The 27,110-nt window shown below is 39.2% G+C and overlaps 1 protein-coding gene across 6 annotated transcripts in view; it reads left to right on the forward strand.

Moving 5' to 3' along the window:
- SIPA1L1 (signal induced proliferation associated 1 like 1) overlaps positions 1–27,110 on the forward strand; it is a 233,176-nt gene that overhangs the window by 188,477 nt on the left and 17,589 nt on the right. For 5 of the 6 annotated variants that reach the window (XM_064462375.1, XM_064462376.1, XM_064462374.1 and 2 more), the window contains 6 exons: positions 402–676; positions 4,040–4,318; positions 13,724–13,873; positions 18,884–19,008; positions 21,834–21,952; positions 24,386–24,825. In XM_064462375.1, coding sequence (XP_064318445.1) covers positions 402–676; positions 4,040–4,318; positions 13,724–13,873; positions 18,884–19,008; positions 21,834–21,952; positions 24,386–24,825 — 1,388 coding nt within the window. The remainder of the gene's footprint in view (positions 1–401; positions 677–4,039; positions 4,319–13,723; positions 13,874–18,883; positions 19,009–21,833; positions 21,953–24,385; positions 24,826–27,110) is intronic. The other variant, XM_064462380.1, reaches the window with a different exon arrangement.

The following is a 27,110-nucleotide window of genomic DNA, read 5'->3' on the forward strand; positions in this document are numbered from 1 at the left end:
ATGCCACCACATTCTGACTGAAAGTAATCTTGCAGTTTACTGAAACAGCTAGAAACGTAGAATGGTTGGTTACTAACGTGTAAAAGATAAAGTAGAGATGCTTGTGTAACTCCATGTGTTTTTCTGTAGCGTGCTGCCATGAATCTTCTGAAATTGCTGTGGTTTCAGTAAAAATTTCAAGGCAGAACTTGGCTAACTAGACTTTACTGAAAATACTAGTTTGAGTTATAAGACCCATTTCAGCTGACTACGTACCCAGGACTGTGATATATATTCCCTGATTGTGTCCCCCCCTTGTCTTGGGAGTTGTTGGTTGATTGTACAAAAATGGAGGAGTTAAACCTCCATTAACACCGAAAGTCTCTCCATGTGTTAAATTCTGCCTTTGTTTCAATTCACAGCTTGTGACTAAGGGCTGTGAAACAGTGGAGATGACTCTGCGCAGGAATGGTCTGGGTCAGCTTGGTTTCCACGTAAACTATGAAGGCATTGTGGCAGATGTCGAGCCCTATGGCTACGCGTGGCAGGCAGGACTGCGACAAGGCAGCCGGCTGGTGGAAATCTGCAAGGTGGCTGTAGCCACTCTGAGCCACGAGCAAATGATTGATCTTCTCAGAACGTCGGTAACGGTGAAGGTCGTCATTGTCCCTCCGTATGAGGACTGCACGCCACGCAGGTATTGTGTAATAGCTACATTTGGTCTGAAATTATATCTTGATTTATGGGGTCGGGGGTGGAAAGAAACACTGCAGAATAAGTGTTAACCTCCAAAACCCATGGTATAATTATAATATAGCATCCAGTATTGTCAGGTGAAAGAGGAGGGCAGGAAAAAATGCCCATGTTCAGACTCCAGGTTCCACAAAATATTCGTTGAGTAACACAGTTTAATAAAATATGTGAAGACCCTCGTGTATCCTTTAAATTCCATGGAATTTAACACGGAAATCAAGCAACTTTTTGTTGACAGTTGTGTGTTTATGATGCATCAAAATTAATTGTACATTTCCCTCACTGCTTTCCCGTTTCTTGGTAGTGTGCAATGTTTGTGGATGTAATTCTTGAAAGCTATGAACAGACTTACATTCTTCTACTTTCACAAATAAGCAAGGCTGTAAGTGATGAGAGTTTATCAAAGGTATGGATCTGGCCAGAGAACTTGCTGCAAATTGTAATTCTTCTTTACTCAGTAGTAGAACTTGCTGCATCTTTCTCCTTTCCCACCCGTGTTAAGCTTGAGGCATGTGTCAACTGCATATTTGCTTTTACAGCTTTAAAAGGTTTGATCAGAAATAAGCAGTAATAGGTGCTTTTCTTCCCTATATCGGACATTAAGTCCCTCCGTTTTTTCTAAACTCATGCTAAAGCTTTTTATAATTTTTACTGCTCCCATCTGAACTCTCTGCAGTTGTCTGTACTGTTCAGCCACATCACTAAATCTGATTCCCATATTCCTGACATCCTGTATTAATATCTTGCAAATGCTATATGATTTAAAGGGAGTGATCTTTAATAGACTAAATTTGCATGCAGGCTAGCTCAAGGTTTACGCTAGATTTGCCAAGAAGCAGCAACTACAGTAATCAAAGTTCAATATATTCCTTGCAGTGAGAGACCAAGAGAGTATTTTGCACTGCTGTTATCTAATCAGGCAGTATCTTTGTAGGGGTTGATGCTAAATCTATGTATACTTAAGGTTGGGGCTGAACATAAATGCATATTTATTACATTGACATGAAACTCTCTCTGAGCAAAGATCTTGTACTTGCATAAAAGAAGAATTCATGTTTGTTTTTACTGTGAGCCATATTAACTCCTTTTGTAACTGGTAGAAAATCAGGAGCAGAGAGAAAAGCAGTTTATTTGTCCTTTAGTTGTCAGTGGAAAATTGAGTACATGTCAGGGATTAAAATGAGCAGTGGCATAAGGTCACCCATGAGGTATTTGGAAAGCTTTTGTACAGTATTTAGTAGCCCCAGCAAATGGAAAGTTCAGCTGCAATCGTAGCAGAAGGATTAGAGCAGAAAAATCTGTGTGGAAAGCACAGATCCTATTATTCCTGAGCTAAATTAAGTACAGCCAAAAGCAGCCTTAGCTTTAGTGTATCCAAACCCACGGCAGGAAGAGAAATTACTGCACTTTTTGAAAGACTGTACTTGGCATCAGTGAGTTTTGTTGTCTCGTGATGAGCAAATGTTCATGGTGAGTGATTGGCTAGTTATAAAATTTCATAAAGCAACTTTCATCCTGCTTGCTGTATCCCAAATCATTAAGGTTTAGGAACTGTGTCTTGAATTTGTAGCTATCCTATATATATTACTAAAGACTTGACTTAAATCTTTGTGCAAAGCAATTTGTCTTTTGGCAATCAGTTTTCCAAAATGGGAGTCCTTTTGTTGTGTCCTCTGGAGGTCATTTAGTATTTCTACTACAGTAGCTTGTACAGACATAACTAAAATGAAGATGAGTTCTGCATTGATTGGCATGAAGTTGGAGGAGGAGCAGCAGTGCAGTTAGATAAGATGACTTGCCAACAGGCACATGTACCCTGTCAGTAGCAGATACAAAAACATATCCAAATACACAGAAATATTCACAATCTAATGCCCTACACAGAGGCAGGCCTTGTTATGATTATATCTCTGCTAAAATATGGTCATTTAAACATTGCCACTGAGCTCATTTAGTGGACTGATTGCTGACCTTGAAGTAAAGGACACAGCAGCAAAAGGAAATTGTGTCCTTGCTTCTTAAACTGTAACTATGTCTGAAAAAAAAAGGAGCAACTCAAACTACTAAAGTACGTAACCACTACGGAGAGAATAGCAGAGACACAAAACATGAGGAGAAAAGGAAAAACAAGGGTGTCAAGATTTTAGTTCGGTTGTGAGTACAGTTTGCAAACAAATCTCCTGATGAGCCCCATCTACCATGCAGTGGTTCGCATCAGAGTTGCCTGGGAGCACGCAAACATTTCCTTTCAGATGAAGCTGAACTACCTGTGCTTCAGAAGCACACCTCGTGCCTTCCAACTGCTCGTTTATTTGCAGGTCAAGGTCGGAGGGTAGGCCAAAGTAAAACCACAAAATGCGTATACTGTGGAGAGCAAGAGCTCAGCACCGACTGTTTCACTTTGTCTACTCCTATTAAACTGCACAACTTGCTAATGTCAGCACAGCCAGATAACAAGTTACCTGTTTTGTTTTGTATTTTAGCTGGGAAAAGATATCGATATTTCTCAGCACTAATGGTGTGATCACTTAGAGTAAGAGCTAGAAGTAGAAAGTTTTGCACTAACTGTTTATTTTTCCTTCCCATTAGATAATGATGTGAGTAGGTAAGCAAAGTCATCACAATATACCTCTACCTAAGTGATTTTTTTTATACATTTGTCAAGAGAACTACCAAAATTATCCTCATCAAAGCTGAAAATCACATCTACTTTCCAAATCTCTCATTTTAAATGTATGCAGAAGTTTGCCCTGCATCTTACATGGACTGCATTAGCATATCTCCTGTTTTACTCTAATTTTTATTCTGTCCTGCTCCTGCACATCCTCAGGAAGAAAAGGGCATCTTTTGGGCTTGGCATCTACAATTTTTAGCAAGTGTTCTGTTTTCATAATGTGCAAATTTTATCAGCTGAGGTACTCCGAAGCCAAAGATGTCCGAAAGGAAGTATAATACATGATTTTGTAGGAGTTTTGTCTTTTCGTGGCTGTCTGTGCATCAGAAAGATTTATCTCAAAAAGACCAAACATTTCAGGTCTTATTTGTCTGGGTGCAGGTAAGTTCTAAAAGCCATGACTTTTTTAAATTAGGAAGGGGAGATACCCTTCTAGCAGATTTTTAACTTTTATAACCCAGTGATTAGATGAAGAGTATCAAAATTTGTTAAATATATGTTTCTAAAAAGCAAAATCTTACATTTACTGTTTCATAGAATTGATTCAGCTTCTGTCTTCAGATTTCTCCCCCTGTGACCAGGATATATTTATTTTATTTTTTACAGTAGCATGTTAAATTTCTTCATTTCCAGGAGTTCTTCAGAAAACTACCGTATGCCAGTGATGGAATACAAAGTGAATGAAGGAATGTCGTATGAATTCAAATTTCCCTTCAGAAATAATAACAAATGGCAGCGAAATGCAAGCAAAGGACAGGGACCTCACATGGCTCAGGTACCATCCCAAATACAAAGTCCGGTAACATCTAGGATTGGCTCTGGGAAAGGAGATGGGAAAATGGCACCACCAGAACGAGCAGCCAACATCCCCCGAAGCATCTCTAGTGATGGGCGCCCGTTGGAGAGCCGGAGGTATGTGTCTTCTTCACAAAGGGCTTTTTATTGCTGCTTAGCGTCTTGTCTGGAAAGACACACAGTAGATTTATCTAAGTATATGGAGACTGCTTTTAATCTTGGTTTTAATTAGTCAAAAAGCAACCTAAATATAAGCGAAACATTAGCCAAAAGGAAATACTTTTCCTGGCATGATTAACCACAAAATGAAGCGTTACGGGATTGTGAGGCTATGTTTCCCTGTGTTGGATGGTATTCTAAAACTGCTGTATTGTTATTTAAGTTTTAGATGTACAATCAAAGTTTTAGATCTAAGTGTTCCTGAACTTCTGCATTTTGAAGAAGTAAATAAAAATTGTAGCTTCTTTATAGGCTTGATGGAATCGCCTGAAGCTCCCAAGGCTTCCTAACGGGGTGTTTAGCATGAGAATTCTGACAAGCGCAGAAAGGAAATGTATCTGATTGGGGAGTTTTTGAACTTTTTAGGCTAGAGAAGAGGTTGTTTTAAGTTTGCATTTTGCCAGGGTGGTTTTGGGGGTTTTTTGTCGTTTTGGTTTTTTTAAACAAGAAAGGATTGTTATTAAGATAAAGGTGTCAGGCACATCCTGTCACGGTATTTTCATTCATTCATGGAAAAAGATGTATTTGATAGTATTGAAATGAACTGTCATTGTTTTGATTATCTACACAAGTCTGTCACTGTCTCTGCATTTACAAAGAGACCTGTTGACGGAAACAAGCTTGTAGCTTCTATTTATTATTTTCAACAATTCCTAAAGAAAAAGCCGTAGACAGATTCTGATCGTGCTTTACGTTGCCAAAAAGTATGAAGCAGTGGCCATCAGATGCATATTGTAGAAAATTTAAAGACAGTTCTAATGAATTCACATAAAGCATTTGCTACATTCTGAAGAACTGGGGATTTAAAAAAAAAAAAGTTTGAAGATGGTACAGCCAAGACCAAGGAACTACCAAGGTGAAACTGTAACTTCTGTGTAGGACACCTTGTTAAAAAATTATAATAGTTGGTAAGGACTGCATTTTCTTACTTTTTCATTAGACTCTATCATACTATACATACATATGATCATACATACTACATACTATGACTAGGGAGTGCCTCCCCACTTGTAGCTTTATGTAAGCTCAATAGATGTGTACTTAAAGCTCCCATCAGTGTGAGTTGTAAAAGAAAATTTACACCACTGAAAGTGCTAATAACTTCACAGACAACCTGGTAAGATAGTCTGTGGAAAAGGTTGTAGCAGCCAGTGAGACACTGGACTTCACTATCTAACGAATACTTGGACTAACATAAAAATTGCATGGCGTCAGGCGGTGTCTGCCTGTTACAGCTGAAGAGAAGCTGATGCTGAGTTTGAAGGAATAGGAGTTGGGGCGTTGGGTTTGTTTGTTCTCTGCAGTTGTAGAGTCTCACTCTGTAATTACGGAAGGCACAGTAATATGTAGGCAAAGTCTAAGGCAGTGGCAGAAGATCAGATTTGGTTGAGTTGCTGGGTTTTTTTCAGACACTTCCATCTCTTCATGGTATTAACCAAAGAGTTTTGTCTAGGGTCTCGAGTTGGCTCTTCCATGACTCATGCTGAGGAGAGGCAGCCGTTGGCTGCACTGAGGGACAGGGTATTAACAACCGTGTTTTTCTTGTGCATAAAATCCTATGTGGGCAACATCGCACACATAAAGCATCCAAGATTTATTCAGTCACTGGCTGCTTCTAGAGGGGGGTTGTGGCCTGACAGACGTTTGCAAAGTGAAAATTACATTTCCACATACCCAGTATTTGTTTTCAAAAAGTGAAACTTTGACTTTCCATTTCCTTCATTTTCAAGGCATGTAGCTGGGGTTTTTCTGCTCTAGATATTCTTTTAAGGTTTTTTTTTATTATTATTATTGTTGTTGTTATTATTATTATTATTATTATTCAAAAAGGGTTCTATTGGATCTTTTCATCCTTAAAAGTATATTATCAAAGTAGCTTTTAAGTTTGGCTGGGAATATTTTTGGATGCCTGAAATAGGTTTTCTCTCTTATCTTTCTGGTCTGCTAAACATGTTAGTCTTGGCTGGATCAAATTTAAATATAATAGCAGCTGTGTAACTTTAACATGTTTCCAGTTAAAGTGAAGAAAAATACATTTTTGTCATTTTAAATACTGGGCAGGGGGGCGGTGGGAACCAAACCCAAACTGATAAGGTTTCTCCAAGACTCATTTGTGTTTTCTCTGCATGGTAAAAGAAAGCTTTGCTTTGGGGGAAGCTCAGATACTTCTATTATTATTGTGTAAAATCTCTAGAATCAACAAAGATGAGACTTTTCATAGCCCTCTTAACTGCTGTCTCAATTTTTCACTGCTAACTTTCATCAGCTTCATAAAGATCTCCTGCCAGGAGGTGCTGGGATCTGTGTGTGTTTCTGGTGCAGGTAGGAGTGATGGTGCCCCGCTGTGCTTTGCTCCCTACCATTTGTTCTTTGTTCAGCTCTCAGAAATGGAGGACCAAGGGTCATTGTACTGGCATCTATACTGGTGGTCCCTGGGATCCAGAAAGGGCCCCCTAATTAACGTGATTATTAACATGACCCCACTGTATGCAAGGCGCCTACATCAGTGTCTCCTTCTGCAGTATTTATGTTCTGTAGGGAAATTTTAAGGGGGTTTAGAAAAAAGCACCTGTCATTATGGCTCATTAGCAAAGCAGTACAGATATCCTCGATTTCCTTAATACCATTAGAGCTGCACTTTTGAAAAGAAGGTACTGCCTAAGTGTCTGTGGGGCTGGAAACTTCCCTCTGAAGATCAGCGTCAGTAAGTAATTTCAGTACTCAATTACAGCTGTAAGCTCAATTTTAATCTTTGGTTGTGGTCTATATATCACTAGCTTTATCACTTGTGTTTCTGTGGTGCTGAGCCACAGTTCAGACTTGCTGATGTTTGACTGATCTTAATACTTCGTTGTGTTGAGACTGGAGCTGGTGTTTATCCCTGTGCTCGGGCCTTTTGACTGCACGTTCTTCCTTCATTGAGCCAGGTTCAGTGACAGTGATGGCAGATCTCATTCTCCGTTAGAAACAGGTCTGTAACTTGTGATCCATGTTTTAAGGGGTGTGACGGCTAAGAAACACATATTAAATTGATCCACGTGAATCAGAGCTCTTTGAGCTCTGAATCAGAGGTGATTTTTGGAACTAGCGCTGATAGCAGCTGCCCAGGACCACAGAAGGTCAGTACCATTGTTACTGTAGCTCCCACTGGTGGGATTTCAAAGAACGAAATAGAGGCATTGTAATATTTCTGACGTGTCAGACCTGACATGGTACTCATTTTAATGGTAACATATCAGAAATAAATCCATGAGTTATCTTAAGTATTTAGAAAAAAACCTGAAGATTTAAGGGACTTACTTTAAACAAAACCAGCTTAACAGACAAGTGTTTCCCTCTGAGTACCAAAGTGCTATTTTTTACCCTTGTTAATTTTTCACTTTAGTCCATTTAACTATGTTTAAAAATAATGAAAAACTGCATTACCTGTCCCGAGAACAGGAGCATTTCATTTCACGTACATAAGAACATCTTGCCCTCCCTATGGAGACTGCTCCTGTAGGTGGGAGAGTAGCTTGCCTGACAATCCCTGATTGTGTGAAGGCAGATGCCTGTGCCTAACTAGCAGAGTACTTAAGTTTGCCCTTACTGGATTGTCTTCGTATATCCAACTCACTAGCTTTTACACTTAAATACTCCCGTTTGTTATAGTATCCTGGGTCCTTGAATATATTCATGATCGATGTGCGTATTTGTAGGTAGGAAAAATAACTCAAATCCTTATCTTAAAATAAATCTCTCATGTTACTGCAACATTAAGACTGAAAAATCTAATACACAAATGCAATAAATTCCAAGTTATGGCTTCTTTCAAACATTAATTAGTCCACACAGGACACTATATAGCCTATAATCCAAAATAAATATCAGATTGATACATGAAGGAAAACAACAATAAACCAAATATATGTGAAGTATGCCAGAGCTAATGTTACTGGAAAAGGTGTAATTTTAGAGCTTGATAGGGTTGGGGGTGGTTTTTTCCCCTCCCAATTTTCAGTTTTTATTTTGTACACTTGGTTTCCAGACATGAATTAAGAAAAAAAATATGCAGGGAAAGGAGATGAGATAGTGTTAGATGATAACCTCTTCTTAATCAATTTAACATAAACTGGAACCAGTCTTAACTAAAACTTCCTTCAACAAACAATTAAAAAGTGTGAAAACCAGTGGGTGAAGCCTGCTGCTGGATTCGTGTGCTTCAGAGTGCAGTTCAGTACTGCACTGGATGAAATCTCAAGGCTCTAACTAGAAAATATCTAAGCACAGTCAATATTTTAAACCAAATGGAAAACTGAATTACAGCGTGACTGCAGTCAAGCACTGGCTGTAGAATTCCACAGGATGGAAGTATTAGAAAAATATTCATAAAGGCTGGTTTTAAATCTTACTGAGGACTTTGGAGGACAGTCTTGCCCTAAAACTTCATGTTTCTTTGCACGATGCTTGCGTGTGATCAGAAGCATGTGTCAGAAACTACTGCTGGCACAGATCATAGGTTAGCTCCTGCAGATCGATTCTGGTTTAAACTGTTCCCCTGCTACACAGAAATCCTAATCTGCTGCTGCTTGGCTTGGATTAGTGACTTTTTCCAAATACAAACAAGCAGAGGTCTGGGCTCACCTTGCCACCTGTCAAGTAAGCATTGTAGCACACGCGTTGCCTACCTCACAGGGTTTGAGGATTTGTTATTATCAAGTTTTCATAACCTTCTTCAAATTAAAACATGTACTAACGCGAGGTTATGTATTATGCGTTCCCTGCTGGCACCAGGACCTAGAGCTGGATGTAGCAGTGGAAAACCAAAGGTTTGTTGGTACACCTGGCTGTATGGCCAAACTCTCGTGTTCCAAAAACATGTGAGAAGAGCCACGCTGTGTCATGTCAAGAGTTGGTTTCTCTTGTTTGACAGTGGCCATCAGCAGGGACCAGGGGAAGGCAGGAGAAATGCTTACAAGTATAAAGGAAGTCTCCTTACCAGGTCCGACAGTCTCCTGGCTGGCCGCAGTTTAAGGTCCCAGGAGCAGAATGCACAGCTGTGTTTAACAGCTGTGGATGGTATCTCTTCATCCAGGTGCCTGCTAGTTGGCCTTTTGATAGTTCCAGGTCTCCGACTTGTTCTTTTGTCGTGACAGCTAACAAATAATCATTTTGTTTGCTTGATCCAATATAATTCATGTTTGGATGGGTTGAGGCAGATAGGATAAAATTCTCTATAATCTCCAGAGCCATATAGCCTAGTCAGTGTTTCTTCATCTGGAAGCCGTTCTGCACCTCTGGTTGTCCTGTTGCCTGCCTCTGTATCTTTTCTTGTTATAATACATGTTTTCTGAAATGTGATGATCAAATTGAAGAAAAATATTCAAGCAGGTGTAGGGTGTGATGTGAGAAGGTACAATACGATAGCATAATTGCATTTTCTGTTTCATTTGCTGTCCCCTTCCCCAGAATTGCTGATTGTTCTTTTTCCCCTTTTTGAATGGTTTGCTTTCTTTTTTAACATGAGAGCATTGAGTCAGTGTTTTCCGAGCACTGTCACATTCTGCAGTATTATTTGGAATGCAAAAATCAAATACATGGAAGGTAAGCATGCCAGAATTAAGATTTGCTGTGCAATTTTATTCAGAACTGTTGAGTAACTGTATTTTCCAATACTTACTTTGATGAAATGACAAGAATTTCTTTTAACAGAGGACATCTGCCTCATTCAGTTCACACAGTGGATGCAGCTCATTAAAGAAGAGCTATTTAAAACTTTTATTTTCCTCTTCATTACTCCATCCCTTATTTACTGGATGGCATTCAAATCCTGCTGTAAAGATGCAATTATTAATTCTCCTCTAAGCTTTACAGTGGCACCCATTACTATAGATTCTGAATGCTTCATGGGTGTTAATTAAACTTAATTTTCAAAACTCTTATGTGAGAAGAAATGTCTGTGGCCTTCTTCAGATTAAGAACAAAGGTAGAGAGAGAAATGATGTTCTAATCATCTGCTGTGTCTTATTTTGGGCATCTCATATTTGGAAGTGTGCCTAGCATTGTTAATATTTTATATATTCAAATTATAGCTCCAGTTGACTTCAGCTGCTTTGGTAAGTTTTCAGCTCAGAAGTAAATCGGGCCTTGGAATCAAATAAGGCCTTTGAGAAACTCGCAATTAGTGACAATGAATGAAAAATTTTCTTTAACAAATATGCCAGCGGTCATATTGGAGTGCTGCAGCAAGTGCAAGATAACAATTCAGTTTGCTAAATCAGCACTAAAATGCCTTGATTATAAGGCCATCCTTTCTCTCTGCCAGCCTGCACCTCCTTCACTTCCGAGCTGTGCAGCTCTTGCAGAAGTTGTAGCACAAAATAAAAGTACACGGGGCAGAGGTGCTAAGGGAGAAGGCACCTGGGTATGATCATATACCAAAGACTGCCATGGGCACAAAGCGTGCTAGGCTGACATTTTTCTTATGATGTGTATATTACATACCTATGCATACGGAACACATGGGGAAAATTACAGCTAATGACATGGAAATTAATTTATTAAGAGCAAGATGAATGCTTTCAGTGTCTGTGTTGTCATACTAAACAAAACAAATGTTCGCCCATCCCATTCACTGCCTTCACAAAAGATGATTTTCTTCCCATACTTGGCAAGATTCTACCAGTCCTTTCAGGATGAACTCGATCTGTTAGAACTAAATCATGCACGGTATAATCCCCATTCAGTTGACTGCAACGTAATTGTATATGTTTAATGCAATGGACGCTTGGCCCATTTTTAAATTCAATTATGGGACCATGCACTAAACCATTTTGGAATTTATTCTTAAAGCTCTCTTTTGAAATAGATAATAGCTTGTTTTAGTTTGGGTTTTAATTATAAATGAAAGACAAGCAGGGAATATCATAACTATAGGGGCATACTGCTAACACAATGCTCCTTTTGTCCTGGGAAGTGGCTTTCATCAACAGGTTTCAAAACAGCTCAGAAAGTCAGTTTGAACTAATTTACTCTAAAGTTCTTTTGTCTTATTTATCTCTTTCACATAAAATGAAACGTCTTTCACTATTAATGTTTTTTAGTGTTATTGTGAACTGTGCCAACAAAATGTGCTGCTGCTTTAAATAATAGGATGTCCTACCTGTCTGGTGGTTCATTGCTGTTGTTCAGACCACACTCGTAATCCAATTTTGTTTGCCCTTGAGGTCTTTCATCTTTGTAGATGAGTTATAACTCTGTGACATAGTCCTGAAATTTCGACGTTCCTTCTGAATAGTGCTGTCACTTTTTGGTAAGGCCTGGGAAGTAAAGAAAAGGCATTGCTGAATCTGAAGTGAAAATGTAAGCATTTTCCAACAGGAAATCATTTTACAGAAATTATTCAAGAAGTAATTGGTTTCCTTGCCATAAATTCTAATTTAGTATTGGGGAAAAAAGGTCATGCTTTTAAACTGTGTATTGCTCTGCAAGCATAACTGGGTTTGAATGTGTGTGTCCATATAGATGGGTGAATGCTATCAAAAGCACTTATTTTTGTTGGTGGAACTAGGTTTTTTGGTTCTGTTTTTGGTTTTCTTGGGGGTTTTTCCCCCTCTTTTTTTTAAGACTGCCACTGGGAAAATGAACTACTTGGGTCATGGCTCCCCAGGTTTCTAACTCTTGAACTGTATTCTTTGCAGTCAAATATTTCAGAATTGTCGCTTGATAAATGTGAGGTGAATTCAATTCAATTCGGTAGGCTGGAAAGGAATTACTAGATTTGGTGTGGTACTTGTGACGGTCAGGCATTGGATCGTTCCTTTCTTGTCTGGGAAAAAGAGTTACTGTTAGTTTTATGCATTTTATGACATTCCAGATGATCCAGATGTTTGCTCCGGTTGTACTGCTCCTTCCATTTTAAGATTTTGTTAGTTTACTGGTTTGTTGGGGGTTTTTTTTTTTTGCAAAGTACTGAGCAGGACATACACATTTGAGAGAGAGAGATATATATGCACACACACACACAGGCTATATACACATACATAAGTAATGTTAATCAGTGCAACGCTTTTTTCATTTTCAAAAGAGCTTTTGACCTTTAAAAGTTCTTACAGTATTGGGGCGAGAGCTGATTAAAATCTGCCAGTCCTTTACTGATATAGATTAAGGGGTTGATGGTTGGACTTGATGATCCTAGAGGTCTTTTCCAACCTTAATAATTCTATGATTCTATAATTGGCTAGACTAAGATCTTGTGAATCCCCGGACCCAAGCTGTATACCGAGGCAACTATCTCTGTGTTTCACTGAGGTCAATACACATTTTTGAAACGTTAAGTTAAATTGCTATTTAACGTTTGTAAGTTGCAGTATTTTTCCTAGTTAAAATGAGTAAAGGTTTCTGTTCACAGTTGGATTTTGATGTTCATGGATAGCGTAATTTGAACTCCACTTAAATCTCTGCAGAAGTTCTGGATGGCTTCAGTCACCTCTGAGTAGAACAAAAAAATGAGTCAGCAGCAGTGAATTTGGTTGGAGTTTGGGAAACAAAATGCACAAAGCAGAAAATGGTCTAAAAAGGCCCTCAACTACAGAACAGGATATACGAGTTGAGCAGTATAAGGCTGCTCCTTCCAGCCATTCTGCCCAGGTGCATGTGTTGCAAATCTAGCCCGTTTATTTGCTGTACGGTGACCCCAGCAGGAGAAGGCTTCATATGGCTCAGGTCTGTATTTTCAAACAGACTTCTGATATGTCGAGATAGTTTTATATTAGAATGTTAAGTTTTTAGGGGGGATTTTACGGTATTTATAAATAACATATTTTAGTCCTTGTGATTTAATGTTGGACACCTTTGGTGGCAGAGAGATGAGCTTGATACTTTAGGAAGACTTTGCACAGACAGCTCACTTCAGTTAGTTTAAATTCCAGGCAAAAGTTTGTTTTAAGAATTAGAAATATTTTGTTCTGTTTGGTATTTGGGTGAGGAGTGTCATGCTTCATTATATTCCTTACAGGCGATCTGTAAAAACAAATCAGGACTTCAGAAACTGGGTTGTTTTCCTAGTGCATGCTGGGATTTCCCTCCCATGCTTGCCTCTCTTCATTTACTCCCTTGCATCCAGCTTTTTACAGCTGATTTTCCATGGTTTCCAGCAGATTGATAAGGGGAAAATGTCTGATCCTTCAACTGACTCGATTTCTGTCTACATAACGCCACGTTCTTTGCTGGTGTGACAATCTGCACAACGTTGCCCATCATGCTTTGCGCTACGGTGCTGCTGTTCGATATCACTGATTTGCGTGGTTTGTTTGCTCTGAGCAGGTTGTCTCCCGGTTCTGATGTCTACGTCACAGTTTCATCCATCGCCTTAGCAAGATCGCAACAGTGCCGTAATTCTCCAAGCAACTTGTCATCCTCAAGTGAGACTGGCTCTGGTGGGGGCACGTACAGACAAAAATCTATGCCAGAAGGGTAGGCACCAGACTTTATTCATATTCTTTTTAGGCAGGTTTTTTGTTCTCTGTTCCGTTTGTTGTAATGTGTATTAAACTAAAGGAGTGCTTATGCAGCCTCCTGTCAGCTGTTGTTCACGTGCATTAAAACATGTTTGTTTTCAAATTCCACTGTCATGCTTCTTGAAAAAGTCAGTTTTAAAAATCCCTTGTTTCTACCTCTTCCCTTTGCGACCTAACCTCCCTCTCTGATCCTAATCTACAACTGCTCAGGTTACTATACAAAGGGACCTTTATGTATTTTAAAATCTTCATTAAATGTACTGGTTTCGTGTTGCAAATTGCTTCATTTCACAGGTTTAGATTCTAAAATAAAATAAGTAATAGGTGTGGGACTGCGCAGTCTATGCTGATAGTTGAAGCAAAGTAGTGTTGAGTGCAACTAAGACCTCAGATGTGTAGGCACGAGAGGGCTAAGTAATCCACAGCTAGCATCTTTTTCACATATTCACAGTCATCCTGTTTTAAGGTGCTCGCTTCCAACTTTGCAGAAATCTTCAAAGTCTCTGAAGTGACCCAGTGTCAATGTAAGTGGCAACTTGCAGAGGAAGAAATTAAATCTGTATCGTTTTCAGAGAGCACTGAAAGGAGCAATAAATCAAGCGTCTCCAAGTAGGGAAGAAATAATTGGCAGCAGGAGAGCTGTCTGCCACACTCCAAATTACTTCCTATAGAAAAGACAAAGGGGCAAAACGGCTGATAGTTCACGCTGCAAAGCTTCCCTCTGAAGTCGTCTTGAGTACATTGCAGGTCACTGTGTGTAATTCATTCTGGTTTGGGTCGTCTATAAAGTAGAAGTATCATTTTCTCTATTTTAAAAAATATATTATTACTAAGATTAAATACCACTGTCAGGAACTGCTGAGCACAAGGCACTGTCGTTTGCCTGCTTAGGTGTCTGTAAGGGGACAATGCTCTGTGTCAGCCCAGAGAACGCTGCTCTGAGCATGTGTTTGGACAAGTGCTGCTTCTTGTGCCAGAGCACTGAAGACCTGTCCTCCCTGTCCTCCTCCTGGCAGCTCAGTCTGAGGTTTTCTGAAGGGGCCATCTCTTCTCTGCTGCCTGCCTTCCTGAAGGCTTTGATTCATGACACTATCAGGCCTGTTCAGGTCATTATTTAAGTTTGTGCATGTGTCTTACTGACATTAGGACATTTGCTCTAAAGCCATTAAACTTTGCTGTAGGGAAACTAATATAGAAGCGTGTCCAGAGCTCTGCAGCTGGAAAAAGCACTTAACCTCTTTATACACTGCATACGTCCCGGCTCATTCACGCCAGCAGCACTTATGAGGTGCCTTGAGCTCTGAAGAGCAGCTTGTAGTCCCAATCTCTTTCCTGCTTTTTTCCAACTATGTCATTTGGTCTACAGAAAAGGTATTGCTGGCATGTGTCCTTGGACCTTCATATCCGTAACTGCTTGAGTAGGAAGGGATTTTCAGACACGCTGGGGTTTTTGTTTTGAATTGGCCTGAGAGCGCACCAGCACCCATCCCAACCCTTTTCCATCTTTCAAGTTAATTATACACATATGTTCACTACAGCATTCTTTGAGAGTTTTGCAAGTTCAGCAGAGATGTGTCCTAGAAACTTTGTATGTACAGTCTTTTTGGTTTTGAAGCTTTAAAGCTTCGGTGCAAGGAAACACTATTTAAATGCAGTAATTAAAGTAGTAATCAATACAAGAACTTTGCATGTTCCTTACTGGACGCTTTTTAAAAAAAAAACCTCTTATTAAACCCCAGTTATTTGACAATTATGTTCTATTCTTGTAGGAAAAGCACTTTGCCTCCCCTACTGTCCTTGTACACATGAATCATCTTTACTCAGGACTTTCCAAATATTTTCTACCAGGCTAAATGGAAAGCATGAAAAATGTAATTATAGAGGAAACTTTCCCTTGCCTTCATAAGCAAAGTAATGTCTGTCACGTAACTAAAAATCATTGCAGTTCCATGTGCATCTTCTGTTGAGATTCATCTGAGAGACCAGGTTCAGGGCAGCTCTGTAGTGACGTTCAGTGTACCAGGTAGAGCTGAGCAGTGATTAACCCGTATACGTTGTTACATAGGGGAGGGATGTAGCATTCAGTTGCTCAGATGTTGGAGAGAAGGATGGGCTGGAGTAGGTACGTAGCTGCGGGGGCACCGTGTCCTGAAGGTAACCTTCCTGAGGTGATGCTCCAGTGTGCTCTCGGTACGCCAGTCCCTGAGACTTCGCAGTGCAGGAAATCTCAACTGCATAATTTGTGTATACATTTCTTTCTTGTTGCATGATATGACAGATTTGGAAAGTTTGTGAAACTTAAATGACTGGAAGCATGGGTGTGAGTCCAGCCTCTGTCACACACCAGTAAGAGCAGTAACTGGTGCCTCTTCTACATTATTGGTCCATATCCTGAGCGGGTTATAGGCAAACAGTTCACTGCCTTCAAGAATGTCCAGATTGGTCTTGCTGTATAAATGAGTTTGTCGTATCCTTATCCTGTGTTTACATAAAGGTATGTATATGTAATAAATTATTATAGCATGTAAAAATGAAATTTGAAAATACCAAAATAATGAGTTTCCTCTTATGACATACGTAAAAAAAAGTGTATTTAAACAATTTCCCTGTTCTTTTAATCCAGATTGATTTCTCCTTCAAGTTTTCTGGGTTTGTTCCTACATACCCTAATGGGCCATATATTTAAGCAGCATAGAATATAGTGCCACTTGCATTTATTATTCCTGCTTTTAAATAGCCATGTAGGAAAAAAAAAAAAAGGAAATCTGAAGAAATTTCTTGCTGCTTAATTATAAAGCAGTGATTTTAGTGAAATAAAATTAGCAACACGGTGTTTTGTATCTCTAATCTTGAAAAAAAGATCCCACATCATCATATCTGTCAAATGCAAAACTGACTGCTTTTATACATATGAACATTATGGGATTTAGGTAAGAGGACAACACATAGACAGTATAATATTGATACAACGCAACTTCATCACACCAAGGGTTCTTGGGGTTTTGGCTTTTTCTTTTAGATACCAACTTCTAATTGTTTTGTCATGAAAAGATATTCTTCCCAAAATACTTCACAAGTCTTAAAAGTTTGGAAATTAACTCAGATCAGTGTTTACAGAATCAATCAGCATTTGGAATGTTGTGTTTAGACTTGTTATGCATCTATCAAATTGGTATTGAATTCATCATGTTTAATTTAGGTATTTGATTAAGTGACATCCTAGCTAGTCCGTGTGGATAGAAAAGGAAGAGCATTACTCACACAATGCAATTTCAATTTAAATTGTTTGCATTTGGAAGGCAGATCTATCCAGGTGTTCTTCACTTCATCAAACCATGTGTCGGCTGTACCAGGGAGTGGTGAACAAAAGGGAAGTAGGGTCACGTCTGGGTAAAATTTAGAAGGCCCGAGTTTCAAAATGTGACATTTTGGAGCTGTGCTGCCTGTACACACGCGTTCCAGCTGCTTGTTTAAGGATACGAGTGGGATTTTGTTGCTCTGCATCATGTGGTGTTTCTTTGGTGGGTTCATTTGAGTTAATAGGTACATAAACTTTCAAAATGGGTAACCATATTGAGCTTGTTCTGATAGATTGGCAGATGTCTGGTTTACGCTGGAGGCTGTCTGGGGCAGTCCGTAGCTAGTAGAGTGGGTAGAAAGCACAGTGTGAGGTATTTTATTTTCTGTTATTATGTTAGACACTTAGAGCTAGTGAAATTCGTTGATAGAGAATATATCAGCTTGTAATTCTTTTGGGTGTTACTCTGTACGTCTAGAGTTTTGGTAACATTTTTTTCCTTCAGGGTATGACTAATTTGGAAAAAAAAAAAAACCCAACAACTCAGAAATGCATTATTCTTGATGAATTCTTAATGCTTGATTTGCAAATTCTGAACCCAGCTATAATTCTTACAGATTTACAAATTATACATAAGCAACACAGAATTACTGATGTAATTCTTACAAACTTCTAGGTGTATAATGCATGTAGACGTTGGTATGGCCCAGAGGCACAGTGTGTCTCCTTTGTCATTATAATGTTCTCCTTGAGTTTGCTTGTTCTCTCTGAGTTTTTGTTCTCTCTGAGCTTTCCAAAATCCATCTGACTAATCTAGCAGGATTTACAAAAAGTCCATTGAACTCTGTATGCTTTCTTCTACAGCAATAGATATACTTGATCACTGCTTTCCTTTGCCTGTATTTTAGTTTACACTAGTAAACTCAAATAATTTTGTGATCCAATAATTCATAATTTACAGGATTTAGACCTTCCAGGTTTGAGGAGTCCATAACCAATACAGCCACCTTTATAAACTCTTCATTAAAATGTTTGGCAGTGTAATATTGCCCCAAATGAATCTGTGTTGTTCACATATGTGTCTGCTTCACCTAGGTATGACCTTAACGGTCTTTTGCTTAGAACCCAGGAAAGTGGATTGTCCCAGCACACTTTCTTACGCTCACTTCGACTAAATTGGGGTCGTACTTTCCTAGTTAAAAGGATGCATCACTGAAATCTTTTCCCAATAAACGCACCTCATTTCCCTATGTGGCTTTTATCCAAACTTTTAAGTTTTACTCATTGCGGTCAATCTTCTGTAACCATGTAACAGTCTGGTCACCTTTCCATGTAAACATCTATGTAAATGAAAACTAAGAATTTTATTTGTGGATGTTTTGGGTCTGGTTTTTTAATTGTATGCACTGTAACTGGATGTTCTTTATCAAAGATGCTCAATTAATTAACGTGTACTGTAATCATACACATTAAAGGTACTAAATAAGTCCTGGAGCTGCCACAAAAATTAAATGGAAAATCCTTATAAATCCCCCAAGCCGTTGTGCTATGCATTGCTCTGCCCTGTTGTTTTGACGCTAGCTTCTTAAAAGTGTTCTTTTCCCTTTCTGTGAGATTTGTACATATTTAAAATCATTATCTGCTTTGTTTTTTGGGGTGTTACAACAGGTTTGGAATTAGCCGTAGATCCCCTGCTTCCATTGACAGGCAGAACACGCAATCAGATACGGGTGGTAGCGGCAAATCCACACCCAGCTGGCAAAGAAGTGAGGATAGTATCGCTGACCAGATGGGTAGGTAATTAATTCTTTACAATGAACAAGTGGTGCTAACCACAAGGTGACTTTGGCAATACTTCTCCACGCAGAGAGACAACCCTCTTAAGCACTGTGTTTTCAGTGTCTTTGAAAGTTAATCATGTTCATCAAGATGAATAATTAGGTCTGGAGCATATACCAGCTTCTGCAGTCTATTTCCTTGAGACCTGTGAGTATCACCTGAGGAAGAACTGATTTCAGTTCTTCATTTGATTGTGGGATTAAATCTACCTTAATGCTCTTACCCTTAAACACTCTGTCTTTTTAGAAGCAGTTGGGTAGACACACTTATTAATTTGTTTTGCTGTTGAGGACTTGCTTGAACTCGCCTACTCTCCCGAGTGACTTGGCTTAGTTTAATTTTTGCTTAGTTTGTCTAAAGTGCTTGTGATGCTCCTTTTCAAACGGTGCTATATAATTGCAAATTGATAGTTTGATCATTGAAGCTATAAAAACACCATGCACAAAATAGAAAAAATGCAATTAAAGTTTAAATCGTAAAGTAAAACTGTAGCTTGGTAATCTCCTTCCACCAGTGTATACATTTTCATTGCAGTCGGCAATTAAGCTGTCAGCTGAGGGAACGTATGAACTACATAAAACAGCTGGGTACTGAGAATTGGCATTGTTAAGCCTTCATTTGAAGTTTTTGCACATAGACCTCCTTGCTACAGCTGTGGCTTGACTTGAGATTGACACCAGTGGAAATGTCCTGTCTACAAACGGCATTGATCCAACCTGATGGCCATGGACAAGATTGCTAGACTGTGGGGTTTTTTTTTCTAACATTGTTACCATAGATTAAACAATTCCACATTTTTTTTTCTATTGCACATCTAGATCATCATTTCACTGCATCACAGCTTTTGTTCTATATAAATGAGCTAGTGTTGAACACAGAATAAGGTTCAGTGAAATCAGAAGTTTAAGGCAAATGCCAGCCTCGAGTTGTGGAGATGTACTTTGTTCACGTACCTTCACAACTTCAGTGGGCTGCGCCTTGTTATTGAAGCCATCTGTCAGTCCCTCTCTCACAACTCCCCCCATGCTTCTCACTAAAAAGCTGTGATTATACTGATCTGCAGATCTCATTTTGACAGAATGATTTTTAATCACATACGTTTTGGTACTGTCGTGATGGTAACGACACATGTAAAACTGGTCTTTTTGCTCAGCATTACTTCCGCAAACCAACAGTTGGGTGTTGATGCTGGCAGTGAGCGGAGCTGCCAGGAAGTTCTGTTGTACAGTGTCAGGTGTCACCTTATTAGCAAAATAAATAAATAAGACCAAAAAGAACAGGAAAAGTGTGGCAGAAGAGATGGCTCCAGCATTTGGCAAAGGCTGAAAATGCCTACTGATATATAATCCCTGTAGTTTATCTCTTGTGTATTGTCCTGCACTCATAAAGTTGCAGCTGGAAGCTTCACCTCTGACTGGAGGCTTTCTTGCCAGTCTGGTGAATCTAGGCAGAAGTTTGGTTCTATGCCAAATAAGCGCATTTCCACTTGGGATAATCTGTCTCAAGGTAAATAAGGCATTAGGTGCAGTGAGACACACTCACTCTTTCCTGGCCCATTCTTAGCTACAGGAGATCTTTGTTATTTTTGCACCAAAACTGCTTGTTACTCCTTGGCAGGGGAAATCAAGTACTACTATTATTAGTAGTATTATTATTAGTAGCAGTAGTAGTATTAACTTCTAAATTTGTTTTTTAAAAAGCTAGTAATGCTGCAGATCAAGACGAGCAAACTATAGCTGTGTTGGGGAAAGCTTTAAAGCACTGCTAATTACCATGGGTACTGTTAGGTAGCTGATACTCCTAAGCACATATTCTGCCTAAAAGCAGCATTTATTAGAAGTGCAGAATATTGCATAGCCGCAGGAGAGAAGCTACAGATAAAAAGTTACAACTAAGATTCTTTTAAAATACCGACCTTGTGCTCTGAGAAGGCAATTACCCGCCTGAAGGGCTGTGTCTGAAGGCCCTCTAGACCTCCGTAGTTATCTCCTAGGAAAAATAAGCTTAATTGGCAAAGAGCACTTCTGTGAGTGTCCACGTAAGATGAGTCATTTGAATTCTGTCCACTTTTGTCTGGTTTAGTTTCATATTCCTTTCTTGTGTATAGATATGCAGTTTCCACATTCACAGCCATGAATTTTTATGGGAATACTGTGATTTCAACAGATTTTCCCTATCTCTTCAATTAGAAAATGTTTGTTTAACTCACTTTAACTTTGGCAAGAAATATATGTAGTAGTTGTACTGGGGAAAATGTGCTCATTTCAGTGATTGCTGTAGGATTTTGCTGTTGTTCTGCCTTGCCTAAAATACAATTTAAGGAAATGTGGATCTTTAATCTCTTGTCCACAGGCAGTGTACATATCGAGATGTAGCATCAGGACTAGATGATCTCTGAGGTCCCTTCCAACCTGTGATTCTGTAATACACTGTGAAAATTAATATTTCACTGTTTTAATGCTCTGATACGGTACTGTTGGACAATAGGGGCATGATACCCTTCAGGTGGTTCTAATAAAAGCCAGGATGGTGGCTGCTGGTTTTTCATGAAGTCATACTGATTTACGCCAGGCAGGAATGGGCCCTCACTTACCTGTGCTTTGTCACAATAAGGGATGTTGGTTTTTCATTATTATTTGGAATGAATTTCATATTAAATATCCAAAGTTTTTGGCTTATAGTAGTATTGGAAAAATAGCAGTGTAAAATGGATTAAACATTTTCTTAGTTTGTCGCACTGCTTACGCTCTTCAATACATCATTGTGTGCTGTATTGCAGAACCAACGTGCCATCTCCCAGCAGTATCAAAAGTACTGCCATCCTTCAGAGAAAGCCCCAGTGGAAGACTGATGAGACAGGATCCTGTGGTTCACTTGTCTCCAAATAAGCAGGGTCATGTAAGTTATCCAAAAAAAGGAATTATTTATTGTTTTGCTCTTGCTCCACAAGTTCATGATACCAAGTGTCATTCAAAGTTATATTTGCCAGTTAAAAAAAAAAAAAGAAAAAAATCCTCAAGCCCTGTTGCGTACTAGAACATGGAGGAAGCAGTAGAGCAGACCTGTTGTTTCCTGGATCCTACAGAAAAATTTATTAGTTATTAACGATCCGTTGCCAGTTGAACAGCAGCGTCTTTTCTGTTATCTTGTGATAAGTAGATCTGTGGGAGTTTGCAAAGCTATTCCTAGGCCTCACATGTGAGACTTAGTTTACTAATATATTTTATAATGCAACACTCAAAAAGCTACTGCTTTGAAACAGAATAGTGATTTTGCTTTTGGTTTTGTATTTTCTTCACTTTCCTCATCTGGTGTAACTACCTTCCTATAGCCTCCCGTGCACACAGGTCTAAAAGGTCTGCTGAAGAAAATTGTTTTTGTTTTATTTCTGTTTAGTGTCTAAATGGTAAATTCTGCCTTTCTGTCTCTGCAGAGTTCAATATTCACACCTTTTTGGTGTCACTTCCTGATTTACATACAGAGAGACAGATAAATGCAGTAATGATCATAAATTTAAAATGTCTTAAATTATTTAAGTCACTAGACTCAAAAAAACCCCGCCCTTTAAACTTTAAATTACCCAATAAGCTGTATCACTCGGGGGTTTTATTTTTTTGTACAATCACCTAAAATATGGAGTTGTGTTGTGTGATTATACTGAAAGTATTAGTTGCATTTATTCAGGTGTGAGAAAGCCTTTAATTCGTTCCTGTTGTTTACTCCTGCTTACTAGCACTCCTCTTTCAATACAATGGGCAGTGTTGCAGTTATTAATTCATAACAGCAGATCTTTATTATTTAAAAATAACCACACCCAAAAAACCAAGAACACCACACCTGTCGTCTTATTCTTAGCACAAACTGGTCTTTATATTCAGATGGACCTGTTTTCCATTCGATGTATTTGACCCTTTAATGACGTCATACAAAACTCATTAGCTTGTGTGCAAAGTGTAGCACTGGAATTACTAATGCTTGAGTTCCTCTCACTTAGTCATTGTTAAATTAAATCTTTATTGTGTAGACGGATGGGGGCCAGTGGTGCAGTTCCTAAGGAAAGAGGCTACTTTAGTTGGAGACAACCAGGAGTCCAGATCAACTTAATATTCCTCCTGTTTTTCTGTCAATTCTTGCTGTAGTACAGTAAGAAATGGAGATACTGAAATTTCTGGCTCTGTGTATACATCCATTCTCTGGTTTTCCCCTTTTCCAGTGAAAACAGAAACAGTATCTAATCTTTTATATTTGGCTGGGATTTCGGCCTGTGCCTGTTTGGCAAAACTCATGGGGTAGACAATTAGGAAAGGTGGTTGTAAGTCTCCTTTCTGTCCCTTCCTTCATTCCTGGGCCATCAGGTCACCAAAACAGTCCATGGCCTACTGAAAAACTGCTTCAGTTCTGATGATATAGATGATCAGAACATAGATAAATTCTATAGATGGAAACTAAATTTACGGAATTGAGATGGATGTAAATACCCCAAAGGTAGGTGAGCTACTAAGCAACGCTGAGTGTATGGCAAGAAATCCTTCCTCTAATGGGATATTCCACCAATGCCCGCTATGGAATTGAGGGCATTCGGTTTCTTCATAACAGCTGGCTGTAACCAAGGACAGAAACACAAGCCAGCCAGGCACTGGCATGCCCGGATGGGACAATTTCAAAGCATTGCATTAAAGCTTCCATCCTTGCAATTTTGCCTTTTGGAAAACAATTTCAGATTAGTTAAATGGCATTTCAGTGGTAATTTGCAAAGGACACTCCTGCTGAGGAGGAAATATACCCTACTACAAAGGGTAGAAAGAGCAGTGGTTATTTTGCCCTAATTTAACCTTTAGATAGGCAATTGGATTATTAAAATAAATGTGAACTTTCTGTGGATTAATTATGTTTCATGTTCTAAAATGTTCAAGTCTTAAAATAAGGATACTTTTAATTATAGTAGTTATAAACCAAGTCAAAGTCTGCACAGCTCAGCCAATCTCTTTGGGCTGTGCTGAGCAGAACTGTCCTTGAAAGGAAACAGTGTAAAGTACTTTGGGACAACATACAAACAGCTCTGGCTTTCCCTGAATAGTTAAGACATGGCTTCTAAATCCGTATGAAAGCTTTTTATGTGCACCCAGAACAAAGCACATGCATTGTGCTAGAATGACGTTTTTAGAGTTTATTATGAACTCCTCCATGTTGCTATCCAGGACCTCAAGGTAGAAGAGCTCCTATTGTGCCATGGTGACTCTTGCAATGGTTAATTTCCTCCTCCTCTTTATTGCCATAATTCTGAAATAAACTTACGAGTGTGGGTTTTTTGGATTGTTGTTTCTTCTGTAGTCTGACAGCCACTACTCCAGCCATTCCAGCAGCAATACTCTCTCCAGCAATGCCTCCAGTGCTCACAGTGATGAGAAATGGTATGACAGTGGAGAGCGCACCGAATCAGAGCTGAACAGCTACAACTACCTTCAAGGGACTTCAGCTGATAGCGGCATAGATACCACTTCCTACGGACCTAGCCACGGCAGCACTGCCTCCCTGGGAGCGGCAACATCTCCCCGTACGGGGCTGACAAAGGAGAAAGTGGCACCGCTGTGGCATAGCTCCAGCGAAGTGGTCTCCATTGCAGACAGGACATTGGAAAAAGAGACCCACATAGACCGAAAGACCGAGTCTTCGCTGAGCCTGGATATTCACAGCAAGAGTCAACCAGCTTCCAATCCTCTAACGAGGGAGAACAGTGCTTATAGTCTTAGTGATGCTGTCTCGCATACAAGGTAATTTTCACCTCTTACAAGGCTGACCGCTCCACACTGATTTCCCATTCTCATTCTTTAGCCTATCAAAAGTGAGAACTGGATGTTGAAGAGAGGTTTCTACTTAAGTTAACCAGTGTTTTGAAAGATGTCACTGTCCAGAATGCTTGAAAAATAAGACCGCCTTTACTCTTTGTATCTGCCTCTGCTTATAATACTAAAGAATGTCTTTGAGAGTGTATTCCATACTGCTGCTACTAAACTAAGACAAGACAGGCATGTCTGATGTGTTTATAAGGAATATCTTGCAAGAGCTGCAGTTCATGTATGGATCAGAACGGAGATCAGCCATTTTATTAATGTACATAATAGTTAATATGGGTGTTTAATGAGGTTCTTCTGTAGTCTTGCAAAAGGGTGTTTTTGCATTTTTTCCCCAGTCTTTTTGTTTAGAAATCTGCTCGCAGTCAGTACGATCAAGACTCAGAGCAAGTTGCTCAAGAGTGCTGGCATGTAGATTTTAATCTCATTCTGCTGGAAGCTTGGGGGGATGACACATTACAGTCACCTTCCTTCTCTGCCTCAGTTTTGCGACTTGCAAAATTGGCAATATCAAGTATGTGTATAATGTGCTGGAACACCTCAGATGGAAGATACCCGCTTCATAAGTTAGAGCTGCTGGAAGCAGAAAATAGTTTATACCATTTTCCTAACCTGTTTCCCAAGAAGTATTCAGTGCACTTTTTGAAAAATACTCATACTGTCATACTAGCAACAAGAAAAAAATCCCCACAGCTCTTTCAAGGAGAATAGGTGATCATCATAATTGGTTGGCCTTCTGGAGCCTGACTGTTGCGTTTTTATTCTTAAGGCACATCTGCTTAGAATGTGCAACTAAAATACCTACAGGCTGGAAGTCTGAAGCAATTTTTGCCAATTGTTTTGAGCAAAGCTACATTTATGCAAGGCTAGGTGTTTATCAGACAGTTTAACAACTCCTCATACAGTAGCTGCAAATAGGGGTTGTCATAGAGACTGTAACGCAGTGAATGGTCTCTATGTACTTTGTCACGGTAATTTTGACTAAGTAATCTATTAATGGTGGTCCTGCTCTGGTTTTCTGCCTCTCTTGGTTGGCCTCTTTTGGCCACTAAAGCTCATATTCAGTTGGTATAAATCCCACCCAGCTCTTTGAGACTGGTGTTTTTAGTAGCTATGTATGTATGAAGGATGCGAGCAAGTCTTTAGAAAGCACTATGTGGAGGGGTTTACTTAGATTTTGGGCAACCATTCCTGAAGGTAAAAATCTTTATGGTAGTTATCTACAGTTTTATCCCTTTTAGTTTAAGACAAGCATGTTTATATACATTTTTTTAACATCCATGAGAATATACCACATGTTCTGTGGTACTTGTCTGACTGTAGCTGGCAATAGCATTAAATGTGAGATTCTTGCACAAAATGCTGAATGTAATAAAGTTGTCAGTAGCATTTCCATATGGAAGGATTTTTTTCCAGAAGTGATGCAAGCCTGTAAAACTTAAATGTAACTCTTGGAAGCTTTGTTGTGAAGGTGTGCCTAATGGCAATGGCATCTTAGAATCACAGAATCATTAAGGTTGGAAAAGACCTCCAGGATCATCAAGTCCAACCATCAACCCAACACCCCCAGGCCTCCTAAACCATGTCCCGAAGTGCTACATCTACACATTTTTTTAACACCTCCAGGGATGGTGACTCCAGCACCTCTCTGGGCAGCGTGTGCCAGTGCCTGACCACTCTTTCAGTAAACTGAAAGTAAACCTCACTACAACCTCCGTTCAGGCAATTGTAGAGAGACACATCTTTGTACATCTGAGGTTCTGGCTTTCTCTTCTGAGCACCACATAGGGTTAGTTCAATAGAAAAGCCGAGAAAATTTAATAGAAATAAACATATCTTCAGAGGGCGGGCATAGCCTGACAGCTCTCATCTTTGCAATCAAGTTGCATAGTATATCCATAGAAGACAAACTTAAGTCTGGGTGGTCGTCTCATTATTTATTATATGATAGCATTGTGTCTCCAAACTTGGTATTTTTTCTGGTTGATTTGGATTAATTTACATGATGTTTCTCTGATGATACTGAAATTATTTTCTCCGTGGTTTCTTTGGGCTGTTACTGAAATTTCCAGATAAAGGTTTCCTAGGCTTTGTGCTGAAGAAAAGAGTTGGGGTTTTTTCCAATTACATTTTTAAAAATCAGATGTTAAAAATGTAGCCCTTTGCAAAGAGGAGTAGTAGCAATTTGTAAAACACATGGGGCA

The sequence above is a fragment of the Phalacrocorax carbo genome, chromosome 10, assembly GCF_963921805.1.
Source record: "Phalacrocorax carbo chromosome 10, bPhaCar2.1, whole genome shotgun sequence".
Lineage (NCBI taxonomy): Eukaryota > Metazoa > Chordata > Aves > Suliformes > Phalacrocoracidae > Phalacrocorax > Phalacrocorax carbo.